This window comes from Juglans regia, chromosome 16 (assembly GCF_001411555.2).
Source record: "Juglans regia cultivar Chandler chromosome 16, Walnut 2.0, whole genome shotgun sequence".
Lineage (NCBI taxonomy): Eukaryota > Viridiplantae > Streptophyta > Magnoliopsida > Fagales > Juglandaceae > Juglans > Juglans regia.
Window position 1 is genome coordinate 6541168 of NC_049916.1, and position 18170 is coordinate 6559337.

The 18170-nt window shown below is 37.2% G+C and overlaps 1 protein-coding gene across 1 annotated transcript; it reads left to right on the top strand.

Moving 5' to 3' along the window:
• The first annotated feature begins 1153 nt into the window (after positions 1-1153).
• LOC109007554 (vacuolar protein sorting-associated protein 26B-like) lies at positions 1154-13993 on the top strand. The gene is made up of 12 exons (XM_018987266.2): positions 1154-1446; positions 2041-2090; positions 2205-2279; positions 3020-3094; positions 3277-3349; positions 10385-10429; positions 10633-10744; positions 11913-11979; positions 12173-12217; positions 12493-12548; positions 12934-13109; positions 13414-13993. The coding sequence occupies exons 2-12, from the start codon at positions 2088-2090 to the stop codon at positions 13593-13595; spliced, it is 909 nt and encodes a 302-aa protein (XP_018842811.1). The 5' UTR covers positions 1154-1446; positions 2041-2087; the 3' UTR covers positions 13596-13993.
• The last annotated feature ends 4177 nt before the right edge of the window (positions 13994-18170 follow it).

Sequence of the window (18170 nt, forward strand, 5' to 3'; positions counted from 1 at the left end):
TCCAGCCACCGGGATCTGAAGCTTTCACCACGTTTCTATGGGCTTTTTCAAGTTCTTCAACTTGTGGGTGGCATGGCATACCATTTAAACCTTCCACTGATAGCAAAAATTCACTCAACATTCCATGTTTCTCAACTTAAAAAGAAGTCAGGAGTCAAGATCACAGCCTTACCGATGTTACCCCTAGTTGATGAGGAAGGGTGTTGAAGCCTGAACTAGATAATGTTCTTGGGGCAGCGCATGAGAAAAGTCAGAAACAAGTCTCAGGTGGAGCTACTAATTCGTTGGTAGGGTCAAGGAGATGAAGAAGCAACTTGGGAAATCTACTCGCAGATGAAGGATTCCTACCCGCACCTTTTGGGCAAGGTGTTCTAAGGGAGAGGAAATTGTAACAATCGAGATCTTTGCATAGAAAGGGATCTCTGGGTAGAAGGTGAAGTAACTCAGTGGAATGAGATAGAGAAGTACATCGGGTTTAGAAGACTTAGATTGAGAAGGGGCTTGATGTAAGACAGCTGAGGACCTTCATGGCCTTTTCAAGCCATGCTGGGCCTACATCTTAATTAAGTTGTATGTTGGGCTTGGCCCACACCGTTATCTATATTAGATATTAGCTTTATTTGAAGTTTTGCCTGTACATAAGTAGACTAGTTAGTTTCTTTGCTTTTTACTAGGTTTTGGCCCTTAGTGCGCCACAATTTCGTTGAGAATCTCTGACATTTACGGTACATGCAAACTCACTTTTTTCATCATCTGGAATATTATAGAAAGTTCTCTCTTTTCTCTCATTTTCTTCCTTGAGGCTCTCACCCTTGAAGTGAGAATACTATCATTGTTTTTATATTTACAACAACAGATCTATTACAACTTCGCTCCCAAACGATCCGTGGATGTAGGTTTTACGCAGAACCACAAAAATTCATCTCTATTTTTATTTATATTTTATGCATCTATTTATTGTTTATTCTCATGTATGAACATTTAAGTACTGTGTCAACGTTCAAACCATCGTTGTGGGCTTTTCGACTACATCATTGTGGCCCAAATAACTTTCGTGGGCCGGGAATGACTCCTTCCTCTCATTTCGATATGTTGAGCAAATTTACATATTAATATTAAATTTACTTATATGAAATATTTTGATTGATTTAGCACTTGTCATGATACTGCCGTGAGAATGTTAGCATAGGGCAACCCTATGTCAAATTCTCAATTTTATGCATCCTAGTAATCACGTGCCTCTCAGGTGCTTGCTAGCGTAATGGGCGCTTGGGGACTACCCCGGTAGTGCTCTTCGTCCCCATTTCCTCAACTGTCAAACAGTCAAACTCACGTCGATCAACGGCTCTCGCACTCTCTCTGCGCGGCCACAATCCCCAATTTCCCACGCTAGGGTTCTCACCCCTACCGTCTATTCGGGAGTTTTCTCGTACCCAAACTCACAAGGTATGGAGCCGATTTCTAAATCTCCACGCTGAATCCGACATACATATTATTCGATTTGCCAATCTATCCTTAATTCGATTGTTTCTTGAGCTTTAATTTCATGCTCATTTAAGTTTTTCCGTCCGTATTTGATCCATAGATTGTTGCATCTAGTTCTAGGTGTACTCAAAGACAAAACGCATGTGATTAAGAGCTTGTTATGTTAATGTCCTGTGGGGGGCTTTGAAATTTGAAGAATCTGATTATGCGCTATAAATTGGGAATTGGATGTGTTCACGCACTGACGTACACAGACGAACACTTACTTTTTTTTTTCTGTTTTTAGGAGACGCAGGATTTGATTAAGTTGGTTTGGTGGGTGTGGTAATTGTTTCCGCTTAATTTGAGCTTTGCTTCTTTAATATAGTTGTGAGCTAAACTATATGCTTTGTGATAGATGCATAGATTCATATACATGCATTGATTATGAGCTTAAAACATGTGTATACTCGGCATATGGTTTCTGTTTTAGGTGCCTGGGTTTTGGCCATTTTGCATGTTTAGCTACGGTAGTTGATGTGTTCTTCAGCTTAAATTTTGTACGGAATTTTGCAGGTGCATAGGGTAAAGCTTTTAAAGTGCCAGATTTGATTGTGATCAGCATGGTGAGTTTGCATGACCAGCTTAAGATACCAATGATTATATTCTTGTGTTATGTCTGATACAATGCCTGGCTGATGTCAACAACAAATCTTTTTTTGATAATGTTGTTTACCCAGAATTACCTAATTGGAGCTTTCAAGCCATCGTGTAACATCTCAATCACATTTTCTGATGGAAAAACACGCAAGCAGGTACCTCAATTTTCATTATGTTCAGTATTCTACTTTTATTAAATAAGTTTGGATTCATTTAAGGATGTAAAAAAATCTGGGCAAAAAAGGAAATTTCTTGATATTTCCATTAAGTAATTTTTTTGAACAACCCCTAGGGGTTGGCTCAAGTGGTAGGGGCCTTGGTTCTTGCCGGTATGACCCCTCCAAGTCTAAAGTTTGAACCCTTGCATACAAACTATTTCTAGGGGCCACATCCCAATGTTGAAAAGCCGATATTTTACCTAATTCGTGTGGTGGGAACATGTTACAACAGTCCAGGGTTTAATTGGGTAAAAAACATGTTGCATTGCACGGTCTCCGGGATTCTTCTTCATAAAAAAATTGAAGAATTGGTTTATTATCGGTTTATCGGTCTTGTTAAGGCACGACATGAAGCGTATTATAAATGGGTAACAAAGACATATGGACTATTTTTCATTCTCATTTGTGTTCTTGTTGAAGAACTTAGTACCAATGCTTATAATATACGATTGATGTAAATTTTAAGTCCTTTGACTGTTGATGACTGCTATTGAAGAACTTATTCATGGGAGTATTTATTAGGAAAATTGCTGATGAAACAAATTGGGGGCTGTACTCCATTTTTTTTTTTTTCCATTTAGGAGGGGGAAGAGAATTTTAAATTGGTCAAAACTATTTTGGTTATGGTCTTACAGTCTTACTAATGTTTTTCTTTTCCTTTTTATGTGCTTAAATAGGTCCCACTAAAGAAAGAAAATGGTCACACAGCCATGGTTCCACTTTTCCAAAGTCAAGAAAACATTGCTGGGAAGGTAAATGTGAAAGAATATTTCTGGGTCTCAGTAATATTTCTTGGTTTTTATGTATTATAATGCAAACTGAGAATCTGTACGAAATGGTTAAAACACAAGATCTTTAAAAGCATTATTTTGAAATTACTTTCTCTTCTATTTTTTTTTTATGCATTTATAAATGATTTTGTGGTCTTTTGCAGATTTCGATAGAACCACTTCAAGGGAAAAAAGTTGATCACAATGGGGTGAAAGTCGAGCTCCTCGGCCAGATAGGTCTGTTTTTGTTTCAATGCTTCAATGCAGTACAATATCAATGATTTATGAAGGAGGTATTGTGAGAGTCATGGTAGAGCATTTCTCCTTTTGGGGAAAATAAAAAGTAGTCCTTGGGTTGTGGCCCTTGTAAAAAATAGTAATTGGGTTTCAAGTTTTCGTCCAAAACCCTAACAAAGAAGTTGCCACCTAAGTGAATTATTGACTTAGCATCTTGTGTTGCATGCAACATGTAGATCCACATGTGACTGGCCTCGTACCAATGAGTAAAAGTGGGCAAAAGAAAAAGGTTAAAGCAAAAAATAAACGAGTAATGCTACTCTTCATCCTAAACTCTGTCATCCCCAATCACACATGATGATGTGTCACATTTCAAGTTGCTTCTTCTAACTACTTAAATGATACCCATTTTGAAATCTGTCACATTACCAAGTGTGACTGAGGATGATAAAAATTAAGATGAAGAAGAGTATTACTAAAAACAAAAAGTAAAATAATACAAAAATTCAACAAAAGACAAACATAAATTGTGCAATTATTTTATCGTCCTTAGAATGTAGTTAGGAGTACTTATGTATACTTCCTGTGTACAAGGACTATGCCTATTTCATTCATATATATAATATTTATCTTTTACTGATAAAAAAAAAAAAATGTTGTATGAAATTCATTATTTGAAAACACTAATACCAATTGTCCCTGCTTTTGCTAATCTAAATGCAGATGAGCACGAAATGAATTTGATTAGCCATGGATTTGGCCTAGGAGTAGGACATAGAATTAAACTTTGATTGTTATTTCTTGATGGTGATAATATGTGATGCTTCAAAAGGATTTAGTCTTCATGTAAACAACAAAAGATAACATAATTTTTTTTTTTTTTATAAGTAAACGATTATATTAATGACAAAAGGCTTAGCCCAAGTACACAAGAGGATATACACGAGTTAACGCCTATCTAGGAAGAAGAAAAAGAAAGAAGAAAATCATGAATGCCCATGCCATTAAAATCAACAGCTATGGCAAATAAAAATAGAGTTCTAACAAAAAGTGATCTAAGTTCCACTATAGAGCGTTCTTTATCTTCAAACATCCGGTCATTACGCTCCTTCCATAGGCACTACAAGATGCAAATAGGCATCAATTTCCACACAGCTGTGATTTGGGGGGCTCCTCTTAAGTTTGTCTAGCTAGCCAAGAACTCAACCATTGTGGCTGGCATGACCCAAGTTAGTTCCAACCTGCAGAACACATCATCTCATAGCTCTCTAGCAACCTCACAATGTAGTAGAAGATGATCCACAGTTTTATCACTCTTCTTACACATGCAGCACCAGTCAACTATGATCACCCCCAGTTTCCTTAAGTTGTCCATTGTCAAAATCTCGCCTAAGGAAGCTGACCACGCAAAAAATGCCGCTTTAGGAGGTGCTCTATTTCGCCAAATCTTCTTCCATGGAAATTGGTTGTCTTGCGATTGTGTGAGAGACTTATAAAAAGAACGAACCAAGAACATGCCTTTATCTGTTGTTTTCCACCATAATATGTCAGTTCGTTGAATGTTCGGTCTCATGGAGTATAGAATACGAAAAAAATCCTCAAAACTACCAATTTCCCAGTCTTGGGCAGCCCTACTAAAGTTGACGTTCCATTGGACTTGATCCCTAGATAGTACCAAAACATCTACCACTGAAGCTTCTTTTTCATAGGCAACCTTGAAGACTGAAGGGAATGAATCCTTGAGGGCATTATCCCCACACCATATGTCACTCCAGAATTTAATTCTAAAGCCATCTCCCAACATAAGTCTAGTGTGACGAGTAAAATCCCCCCACCCTCCCCCAATATGCTTCCAAACTCCCACTCCATAAGCCCCACTTGCCTCTCTAGTGCTCCAACCCCCCCATATGCCTCCATATTTAAGGTCTATCACCGACTTCCAAAGGGTTTCCGATTCCATAGTGTATCTCCACAACCATTTCCCAAGTAAAACCCTATTAAAGATTCTCAAGTTTCTAATTCTCAGCCCACCAGAGGAAATTGAAGAGCATACCTTGTCCCACTTGACCAAGTAGAATTTGAATTCATCCCCCGTAACACTCCAAAGGAAGTCACGATACAATTTTTCGATCCAAGTTGCCACACTTACTAGAATGGGGAATAGAGATAGAAAATATGTTGGTAAATTTGACAAGTACAATCTCTTCCAACCTGCTAATCTACGTTCAATCTTCTCAATCACTATATCCCAGGGCCCGTGGTGCTGCCCCTAACAGAAGACCAAGGTAATTCATGGGAAGAGAGGAAACCTTACAACCAAGAATGTAAGCCAACTGCCGAATATTACTAACATTTCCAATTGGCACCGACTCTAACTTGTCGATGTTCACTTTCAGACCAGATATTGCTTCAAAATAAAGTAAGAGAGCCCTCAATGCCCGCATCTGGTTCTATTCTGCCTCGCAAAAAATTAATGTATCATCTGCAAACAATAAGTGAGAAATGCAGAGAGTACCCCTAGTGGGGTCCCCCAACCAAGAAACCAGTCACAAAATCACTATTAACCAAAGCTGAGATCATTCTGCTAAGCGACTCCATAACTATGATAAATAAAAGTGGAGACAAAGGATCCCCCTGTCTTAGGCCTCTCGAACTGTTGAAGTAGTCAACTAGGTTGCCATTTACTAACACTTGAAACTACACCATCTGATCCACGAACACCCAATTAACACGATCATAAGCTTTCTCCATATCCAATTTACATAAGATCCCCTTATTGCTGGATTTTATATGACTATCGATGCATTCATTGGCAATAAGAACTGAATCCAGAATTTGCCTACCCCTTACGAAAGCATTTTGGAGTTTCGAAATAATCTTTCCAACACCTCCCCTAAACGATTTGCAAGCACCTTGGATAAAATTTTATACACCCCATTTACAAGATTGATGGGTCGATAATCTTTCACTTCTGTTGCCCCAAACTTCTTAGGAATAAGTGCAATAAAAGTGACATTTAGGCTTTTTTTAAATTTCCCCACCGAATAAAATTTCTGAAACACCTTCATTAAATCCTCTTTCACCACATCCCAACATGTTTGGAAGAATCCCATAGAGAAACCATCAGGACCCGGTGCTTTATCTTTAACCATTTTCCTCACCACCCCATAAACCTCCGCCTCCTCAAAGGATCTCTCCAACCACAGAACACTCTATGACTCAATGGACTCAAAGGCTAGTCCATCAAGCTTTGGCCGCCATCCCACTTGTTCAGTAAGCAAATGTTCAGCATTTCAATGTTATTATTTCTCCTATGAGAGTTGGCCACTCTATGGAATAACTCCGTGCTTCAATCATCCTCTTTCAACCACAATGCTCTAGATTTTTGGGGCCAAGAGATCTCCAATAATATAACCCTCTCTAATTATGCCACCAAAATTGTCTTCTGAGCTAACTCTTCCATAGAAACGACCCGTCCCTCTTGTATCCTTTCTAATTTGTGTAACTCTCTCAACATAGACTTTTTCCTGTCACCAATATCACTAAAGGACTGAATATTCCAAAACTTTAAATCTTGTTTCAACACTTTCAGTTTACCTGCCAAAATGAAACTAGGAGTGCCAAGAAACTAATAGGAGGACCACCATTGTCTAATCCTATCCACAAATCCTTTAGTTCTCAGCCACATATTTTCGAATTTAAAATACCGGTACCCCCCTTGAATCCCACCGCAATCCAACATAATAGGAAAGTGATCCGAACAAATGCAAGGAAGCCACTTTTGACATAGATCCGGAAAGTGGCTTTCCCACTCCGACGAGACTAAAAATCTATCCAGTCTGGTCCACGTATGGTGGTTTGACCACGTAAAAGCTCCTCCAATGAGAGGAAGATCCACCAACCCCAATTCAAAAATACACTCCGAAAATTCCATCATTGCAGGTCGCATCCTACTCTCACCTGATCTTTTGCTTGGGAACCTTATAATATTAAAATTTCCACCTATGCACCATGGTGTGTCCCACCAACTATGCACTCCCGCTATTTCATCCTATAGAAGTCTTCTATTGCTATCTAGGTTTGGGCCATAGATGCCAGCGAACGCCCACATAAAATTATCTTTCACATTCTTAAAGTGACAAGCCACTGAGTACTACCCAATGAATTCCTCCATTTTCTCTATCACTCATCTATCCCACATAATTAGAACACCTCACAAAGCCCCATCAGATGCTAAATAAACCCAATCCACAAAAGTACAGCTCCATAAACTTTGAACAATTTTTCTTGTAATAAGTTTCAGTTTAGTCTCTTGTAAACACACAACGCCCACCTTCCACTCACGAAGTAAGTGTTTCACCCGAAGACGCTTATCAGCCTTGTTGAGCCGTCGGACATTCCAAGAAGTAATTTTGGGCTTCATAAAAATGCAGCTACTCCCTTCCCTTTAGATCTTTCTCTACTTGCACTGCCTTCATAGATTAAAGACCAAGTTAGTCTCTTGAGTTCCCTCTGTTTTTTTAGACCTGATTTCTTTTGCTGAACATGCCCATCTTCAATGGCTGTGAGCAAAGTCAAGAATAGTTCTTCAAATCCCTCACATTCAAATCCCACAACATTTTGTAGTTCCTTTGCCTTGCGTATAACCCAATCAGAGACACTATACTGACCTGGCAGAAAGCAATTCAGGGGTACTGGCTCCCCAACCATGTCTATCACTTCCCTGGGTGTCCGCTGCAGCGACACTCCCATTTCTTCTTCAACACTATTTGGCCTAGCACCCCACTCCGAGGGGTCCATTATAGGCACTAACATCTGAGAGAGTCCCTCTGAAGCCTCCTCTGCCTTCTCTACTTTGAAAAACAGCGTGCGTGCCACTTCCATAAGCTGCGTCGCCTTCGCCTGAGGGGAGACCACTTGGGTTTCAGGAGGAGACACACCCATGCTATCTGTCGGCCTTGTCTGGCCTAGTTGGGCCTGAGAACCAACCTCCGACAGTGCCGTATCAACCATAGCCATTTCGTTTTCCTTTGTCAACACCTCACTCTCTAACAAGTCCGACTTCTGAGCCACCTTCGACAATTCTATGGTTTTGAACTTGTTCGTCAAGACCTTCGCCGGCGAAGTCTGGAGCCCGTCGGTAGAAGACCCAGCCACGTCCCCACTCTCACTCTCCATACAGGAAAAACTGCCGCCGTGGCCTTCCCCCTGTTTTCCTTCATGGGCTGAAGCCCAGGACGTGGGACCTTTGGAATTGGGCCACCAACTCTTCCATAATCTGCTACCCGAAGCCCAGCTTGACTCCTATTCCCCCCCACGGGTTGAGACCCAACTTGCTTATTACTTGGGTGGGGCCCAAGCCCGTAGCCTGATAAGCAATTCACTAGTTATGGTACTATTGGGTTGGTATATGTGGAAAACAAATGCAAAGTCAATTGAAAGATAAAAGCTTAAAAGCAATTCACTAGTTCTTGTGCCATTGGCAAGGCATGGATCTTTGAACAATTTAACACAGTACATTTTCTAGTACCAAAAGTGATGGTCATCAAATTTCCTGGACATTTCCAATATATACTACAGGAAAGGGCTTCATAGATAGCAAAACACAGGATTTCATATGCCCTTTTCTGCTTTGAGTGAAGTTATGCTAGTATAATTGTAGCCTGATTCTCGCCTGTCCTGGCCATTGGAATGCTGTTTCTTTGGAATCATGACTTTGTTTATGATATAAAGAATATGCAATGTGTTTTGAGGGAGTGAACGCATCCTTGTTTGGACTTGTGCATCATATCTTTAAAAAAAAAAAAAAAACACCAAAATAATAATAAATAAATAAATAAAAAAAGAACAAAAGTCATCTAAAGTAAAAAGAAAGCATCTATTGAACAAATTTCAATTTAAAATGAGTATAACTTATGTTTTTCTTATGGGTTATATTTTTGTTTAAAGAAAGTCATTTTTTGAGACCTACATAAGCATTTTAGAAGTTTGTTCTTTAGATTGAAAACGTTTTTAGAAGTTTTTTAAATTTTTAAATTCAAATTAAATCTTAAAAAAATCGTAAGTATTCTTAGAAGTTTAAATTGAAATTAAATCCTAAAAATGTATTCATTTTAAATTGAAATATGTTTTTTAGATGATGTTCATCTGTCAAATATTTATTGATGTTGACCAGAGATTTCTAACAGTTGATTAACAGAATTTTGAGAGAAGTATTAATTTGATCGAAGTTGAAAGTATAAGGAATAAGGGTGCGGTACACGGGGACCAGGGTTTATTTTGCAGGGGTGAGTCCGAAGGGCCCTGCCTTGAAGAGGTTCCCCAACATCAAAAAAGAAAAGAAAAGAAAAGAAAAGAAAGAAAGTATAAGGAATTAAAAATTCAAAATGAAAACTTAAGGACTAATCTATCTTAGAGGCAAACCACAAGAACTATTTTAATATTTAATAAGTACTTTAGCTACAAAGGAGTTTCACAAAAGTCAGCTAACAAACTGAGATGGTTTGATAGTGTATTTTAGATTGTAAAATTACTTTTATTGTTAAACACATCTAATGTATCACATGAAGTCATATTAGTTTAAGTTTTAATGTATCAAAAGAGTTTACTTTTGTGAAATCTCTTTGTGGCTGTAGTAGCACTTCTCATATTTAACCCTTCATTCTATTACTTCCAAACAGTGGCAAAGCTTTTGCTATGGCACTGCACACATAATTAGAAACATCATTTAGTTAGAGTCAACCGTTCTACAAATAAACACTCGGAAGTGGTAACTTATCAATGATCTGAAGGGCTGATACCATCTGCTTTACTAAATATGATGTGGTATTATAGTTGGTTTAGCTTTGATAGATTCCAGTCCTGGGCAATGAAGGAAGCATATATGCTACTAACCTGTTCATATTTTAGTCTTATTGTTCTTCTGATTCCTTTATAAGTATTTTTCCTTAGCTTCTGGTGGAAAGCACTTTCTAGGACTATTTTTCATTCTTATTGTTAGGATGAATCTTAAATGAAATCTTATTTTGCTCGCAGAGATGTACTTTGATAGAGGCAACTTCTATGACTTTACTTCCCTTGGTGAGTGTACTTCTAGTTCTTTTGTGATTAGCTTTGATTGTAAGCTGTCAATATTGCCCCTTCTGTTTTATTTATCATTTCTAATTAACATTTTTTTTTTTTTTTTTTGCAATTTGCTTAATGCCATCACTCATCTTTCTATGTTTGAAATATGTTAAGGTATCAATTTGATTGATTTTAGTTTTTACTGATCTTGTTTCTAGTTCGTGAATTGGATGTTCCTGGAGATATATATGAGAAGAAAACATATCCATTTGAATTTTCCACTGTGGAAATGCCATATGAGACATACAATGGGGTGCATGTGAGGCTTAGGTAATATTTATCATATTGTCAGCTTTAAATGCTGACCAGCGTATTCATACTTTCTCTTGGTATCTCTGTTGTGGTTGTTGCTTTTATCATCAATCCCTGTTGTTGCTTTAAAGATGATCTGAGTACTTGGAAATGTTGAGTAAGATAGTCACTGCTAATGCATGCATCCTATGCCTAGGCTCCTAAATGTGGTCACCTACTCTATTACTGTTGAATAATGCAGGGTAGGATATCTTCCCCCTACCCTTTCTTATGAGCTGATCAAATGCTGCAGCATCCTTTTACTTGTGTTTAATTGTCTATTAACAGAAAAAATGATTTTGTTCTTGGAAATGTTGAGTAAGATAATGACTTCTCATGCATCCTCTGCCTAAGCTCCTAAATGTGGTTACCTACTCTATGACTGTTGAATAATGCATTAGGATAGGATGCCCTCCCCCTACCCTTTCTTAAGACCTGATCAAATGCAGTAGCATCCTTTTACATGCGTGTTTAGTATTTTATTAACAGAAAAATGTTATTTTTTTGGTATAGGTTATGATTAAACATTTTAGCACAGCCATATGATGCAGCATTTTGCTGATTCTTGGTTACTTATCTCTCTTTCCATCCATGTGTAGCTTTGCTTCAGCTCTATTTCCGGCCTTGTGTAGCTTTGCTTGCTTCCTTCTGAAATATCCTGATATTAAACACTTTTTTATATGACTTATATTTAATGTACTATTGTATCTTTTAAATGTCTTCTACACGAGGAGAGATATTCAGTTGTATTAGATCATAAGTCATGGTAATAATTAGATGCAAATTAGTTTGCCAACTGCAAAGTTACCGTATGATTATCATGAGGAAATTCTAATGGTAATCGTGAAAATGATGTTGAGAACATGTGAGTTGTGGATCAGAGCTTGCTCTCAAAGAATATCTTCTGACTTTAATTGTTTCATTTTTGAAGGATGAATTTTAGTGCTTATCATTTCAGTGCCTTTGGCTGTCTCAAATTTAGTTATCTTTTCGGTTATCTTTTGCTGATCTGTATCTAATTGAAGGATATGATTAAGTACATGTTAGTATGCTGAAGTAGATTGTTCTTCAATTATTGATGACAATGTTAAAGGTGGATATAATGTTAGCAGTGAAAATTGAAAACATTTCGGAATCTTCTTTCCAGGTATGTCCTGAAAGTCACAATCAGTCGTGGTTATGCTGGTAGCATTATGGAATACCAGGATTTTGTGGTGATCCTCTCTCTCTCTCTAAAAAAACCAGTTTTGCTATTAATGCTTATTCTTTTTCCAGCGTACCTTCTATATTCAGAACTTTTCACTAATGTTACGAAAATACTGTAAAAGTTCTTATCCATTGCTATTTTTATTTCGCTACTATTTTACTCGTTTCAGGTATATATTGACCTCTTTATTTTGGCATCAGGTTCGCAATTACTCCCCACCACCAGCAGTTAATAATAGCATTAAGGTGAGTGCAGTAATATATGATGTATTAGGTTACCTTTTTGTATGTCTACTGTTGTCTTAACTTGCTTTGTAAGGACCCTGAATTATGCTTTGTGGTCATTGACATGTGCAAAGAGGATTTTTTTTAAAAGACATGGCGTGTTTATAGAGAAAATTCTTGCTTCCAGTTACCCATTGGGTTGTATATCATTTTGAGTTTATGTTGCATTCGTCTGATTCACTATGCAGCAATTAACGTGACTTTGGTTTCTCATAATTCTTTTATGGTGTGTGCAGATGGAAGTTGGAATTGAAGATTGCCTGCACATTGAGTTTGAGTATAACAAAAGCAAGTATGTCTAACATATAGGATAACTGGGTACTTTTCAGTCAGTGTTGAAGATTGCCTGACCTTGACTGTTGTTAAATCTAGCTTAATCTGGGTGCATAGGGTGGTTCCATTTGTAGATAGTTAGATGGCAGTCAGTAATCTATCACTTTCTTTTTCCATTTTCTTTTCAATTTTTTTTTTTTTCATTAGGGGTTGGGGGTATAGGGACTCAATCTCAGGACATCTCTCATGAGAGAGGGGCAAATGCTATTAGGCTACAAGGCCGTTGACATAATCTATTGCTTTCTAGTCTAGCCATTCAGGAGTACAGAGCAAATATAATATTATAATGAAGTATAAGTTGAGGGGGTGCATCTTTGTCATTGATTTGCTGTTAAAATATACAGGTATCACCTGAAAGATGTTATTATAGGCAAGATATATTTTCTTCTTGTAAGAATCAAGATAAAAAATATGGATCTAGAGATCAGGCGACGAGAATCTACGGGATCAGGGGCCAATACCCATGTGGAGACAGAGACGCTTGCTAAATTTGAGTTGATGGATGGTGCTCCGGTTAGAGGTATGCTCAGAATTCTTCTGCCGTTCTTCATACTCCAACCAGTATAACACCAACAAAAAAACAACAGGGAGAGCTTTACACGAATAAAGAGCACAACCATGCTTATATACACAATGAACAAACGTGGTTTATGCCAAACATAAAATTTGACCAAATCTGATAAGCTTATTGGGAACATCATGTCAAGTGTAACTAAAGTTTAGTATAATTAATTATGTTCTGACTTTACGACTTTACAAATGACAGTTCTGTTATTTGATTCCCATTACTAAAATGGCTGATGATCATGTGCTTGATTTTACAGGTGAATCAATTCCAATCAGGCTGTTCCTTAGCCCTTATGAACTGACACCGACACATCGGAACATCAATAACAAATTTAGTGTGAAGTATTATTTGAATCTTGTTCTAGTCGATGAAGAGGACCGACGATACTTTAAGCAGCAGGAAATCACAATATATAGGCTTCAGGAAACATCTTCCTGATTACTTCTCATAGGGTATGGGCATTTGATCCCACTTGAAAGGGAAAAGAAAATTAATTTGCGTCGCAGACGCCTTGTAAAGCCTTTTAGGTTTCATTTTGCCAGTCGGAGAATTTTGTTTCTATAAAGAATTAGAATGGCTTGCACTCTTGCCGAGTGACAGCTTTGCACCACATTGTCGCAAATTATGTACATGAGCCATGCTGGGGCAGGGAAAGATCTCTGGTCGCTGTTATGATACAATGAACAATCATCTGAAGCCAGCTGTTGTGACTTAACTATTGCATTGTTTGATCATATTCAGCATCTTCTGTGTTATTTTCTTTGTTGCCTTTTATTTTGTATTTGATTTCAGAGACGCCTTTCCTTCGGGATGTAATAATTACTATTTACTCCTTATGGTTTTCTTCTATCTGATTTATGAAGTTGTTTGGGATGTGGTGGTAGATCCATCTGGAAAATACTGTATTAATATGTTATCAGCAATTCTCTTCATAATTTGTAGACCTCTCTTTCCATTATGTCTTAGGGGTTAACTTCTGTTACTGAAAAGAGTCCTGCACTTGCACATAAAAAGCCAGTTTTGATGATTTCTGGAACCTTTGAAGAGTAATCGATAGAATAAAAGTTCAGTTTACTAGATTTGGTAATCTTTCTAAAGCAATGACCCTTATCTTCTGAGCTTCTAAATGTTATAGATTCTCGGGTTGTATGCAAATTCATTATATAAGCATCTTTTGCTGGAAATCTTTGGTTATTCTCATGGATTACTATTGACTCTGGTAGTCTGGTTTCTAATTTTATTTGTTCTCAGCTTCTAAGAATATTTGATGCCAATGATATGTTTTCCATATGACAAAAACCCAAAAAGATGCTAGAAGTGAATGCTCACATCTGAATTATGGTATCCTGGGAGATTTTTCTCTTGAATTATCCGAGATGCACTTGCCGGAAACTCCTTGCCGAGGACACGTGCACCTCCGGGATTAGTCCAGATACTGTTCCCGGTCATCCGATCAATAAAAAAAAAAAGTATGGTATCCTGTTTTGAGTAAAAAAAACTTATCTTTTAATGGTGTAAAACCACCGATCCTAATATGATAATGATTTAAAACTTTGTAGCCATGATCCACCATAAACTTCTTGATTATCAACCAATTTCTACCAGATAATGATTGACTTGCATAGCTCTCTTCCAATATTGGCTTTGGATTTATCAATATTTCTAGATAATTATCATTTAGGGTGCCCCACTGCCCTACCACTAAACTTTTAAGTAATGGGATCAAAGAGGAAAGTCAAATACCACCAGAGGTGGGATTTTTATTCAATCAAAGTTAAGACTAGGTCGCTTGTCACTGGTTCCATACTAATTTATTGGCAATAACACTAAACACATTCTGGTGCAAAAGGACATATGTCCTTCTACTGTAACATTTCCTAGTTGAACAAAAACAAAAAGCCTCCAGTATGATCACAAACTCATTTGGGACAAAAACAGAATCAATTACGATCTAGAATGTCAAATCATTTGGGACAAAACTATGAGCTACTCTGGAAGCACCATCGGATTGCTCAACTCTTCTGAAACTGTTGGCAGCTCCTCTTTGAAGCATGTGTAGAGGAACCCCCCCTTCTAAGTGGAAAACATTAGAATAACCATTGTGGACAAGCAAGTGGGCCGCCGCTATCAGTGATTCTGTATGAAAGTAGCATGAGTAAACATTGAACATGGTGGCAAGAGATAAGCCAAATAATAATATAAAAAAAAATCTATTTGCAAGCGTGCTTGACGCATTAAGTGCATGTTTGGAATTGCGGTGGAAAATATAGTTTATAACTTTAGGACTTATAGCTTATAACTTAAGTAATAAGTTCTACTATTAAAAAGTTATTTACTGTTTAGTAACTATATATTTAAAGCACTTTCAAACATCTTACCATTGTTTGGAAATAAATTAAAAAAGTATTTTCTAATGTAGAAATTATGATTATTTGAATTTTTAAAGATTATGATCATATTCTTAAAAGTTTAAAAATTGTAATTATTTGAAAATTGTATAGGTATTTTCATCCATTAATAGTCATTTTAAAATTCGAATTACATTCTGCATTATCCGGAAAAGTGCGTTTAAGAGCCAAACAACCTAATTTTTCTATAAAAGAGCTTTTAAGATTATTTAAGTACTTTTTAAAACTTCTACCACCACCCCAAGCAGGCCCTAAACACACTATTGATGTAGATATCTGCCGCATTAGCTAGCATTAAAAAAGTAAGTGTTTTGACTTTTTTTTTTATTATAACTGTAGTGTGTTTACACACTAACTTTTAAGTAGCACAACTCAATACTACTACTAATAGTATTGGTGGCAAAGATGAATTTACATTTGCCACAAATATGTGCCAATGGGATAAGCAAGACAGGACATTACAAGGCTGAAAATCATGCTTGGCTTGACAGGTTAACATTATTTGATGTTTTTTGGATTTGGATCCCCAACATGTAGCTATACAATCCACAATCCTCAAGTTCCTTTTGTCTTATATATTCATGTTGCTCCACATCTGAATGCCATAACATAATATACTTAAACCTCTCCAATCAAGATGAAATGTAAATGTTCTAAAAGAATGCCACTAGATGGGCATTACTACTGTTGCTTTAATAAGCCACTCTATCTATTTATTTTGAAATTTGGACTATAATTTAATGCTAAAAGTTATCAAGGTGGAACAGTCTGAAGGAAAGGAAATACAGAAAGAAACTACACAAATCGATGGATTGGAACCACCTTGACTGTTGATCACCTTCCGAAGATTTTGGGATGGTTTCATAATTTCATTGTACCCTCAGCTGAGCAGGCTACTATTATCTTTGCATCTTTATCCAGTTTTGATTGACTCCACACCTGTAAGCATACCAAACATTATATGTTACTTCTAAAACTCTGACAGTCTAAATCAATGCAACTATATAGAAGCATGATTAGGTTACTATTTCATACTTTGAATGAACTCTGGATTCTATTATGCACCAGAGAAGATGCCACAAAATGCAAATGCAGCACGTCTGGCAATGTTCCATGCTCTCCATCCTTTATCAGCCTATATATTTTCACATTAATAGCACCTGCTGGATAAGCCTACCCCGAAAAGCATTATCATAGTACTGTTATTTTAGCTAATGCACGATCATAGTTCTTGAGTACAGAAAACAAGAGAACATTATAATAGCATCATATTTATTACTCATTTTGGAGTGAAAGAATATAAAGAAGCGAATAATGCATTGTCGGTAAAGGCAGTGGCTCAGTTGAGAAAGTTAATAAAGTCTCTCTATCCTTTTCTCATAGCAATTACTCGAGTCCTTTAGTTGGGAACCAAGTCACCATATCTTGGTCGGTAAAAATATTGTGACTTTTTTTTTTTTTTTTTTTAAGAAGAGGCGAAGATCACATGTCCAAGAGTGATCCCCTCCCAATTTTATTGAAGAAAAAAACCCTCACTTGTGGCGGAGGAAAACCGTGATTACAATAAAAAAAAATGAGAAATACAAACAAAACCCAATACCCAAACCTAAAGAATTCTAAAAAAAAAAACCAACAAGACTTACTTATGTCTCAAATATGGTAAACCACCCTTATCAAGTCTTAAAAAACCTCTAGCCAACCAAGAAAGTTCCGAAGCATAATAATAAGTAGAATTTTTACCCTTAGCACCATCTTTTGCCAAAACATTTGCCACCGCGTTGCACTCCCGATATATGTGTCTACTAGTGAACCGCATCTGACCAAGAATGCTCATGATTTCCTCCCAGTAATCTTCTAAATACCACAAACCACATCTTCCATTACCAATCCAGTGAATAATCAACTTTGAATCCATCTCAATCTCCATAGCAACACAATACGCCTAGCATGCCTCAAGCCATAAAGTAAACCCATAACCTCAGCATGGTTATTAGAGCAGCACCCAATAGGAATAGAAAAACCCAATTGGAACTCACCCTCATGATCTCGAATAACTCCTCCTACCCCTGAAGCACCCAGATTACCCAATGAGCATCCATCAATATTAAGTTTGTACCAGCCACACTGTGGTTTCTCCCATCTCACAATCTTCTCCCCCCTCATACCAGCATTCGGGACGGGAAGATTTAAGGATTGAAGCAAGTCTTCATCTCTTTGCTTGATATTATTCTGATCTTTAAATTTTAAGGCAACCCAAGACAACCAATATTTAATAGATATCCAAACTGTATCAATAGATTCAAAGGAACCCTCTATCCGAGCTTTACATCTCCGCCACCACAAAAGCCAAGTGGCGGTGTATCTTTGCTTTTTGATATATTTGTTTGCTTTGACCAAGATGTGTTTTCTTTAGGTTTTGGAATTGTGGAATCAATACTTCATGTTCAGTTTGTACATGTCAAAGAGAGGGAGAGACAGAGCGGTACCTTTTTTGTTGTAAAAACTCCCTCTAAATCTACCATTCTTCTTCAGCTGATCCCTCCATGAAGAGTAGAAAGGAATGATAATCAGTGTCAATTTAGGGGATAAACATATCAAAACAGTT

What these genes read in the sequence shown, in the direction of transcription:
- LOC109007554 (XM_018987266.2), top strand. An exon ending in GGGGTGCATGTGAGGCTTAG is followed by an intron (nt 10,745 to 11,912) that starts GTAATATTTATC and finishes TCTTCTTTCCAG; the next exon opens with GTATGTCCTGAAAGTCACAA. An exon ending in GGATGGTGCTCCGGTTAGAG is followed by an intron (nt 13,110 to 13,413) that starts GTATGCTCAGAA and finishes TTGATTTTACAG; the next exon opens with GTGAATCAATTCCAATCAGG.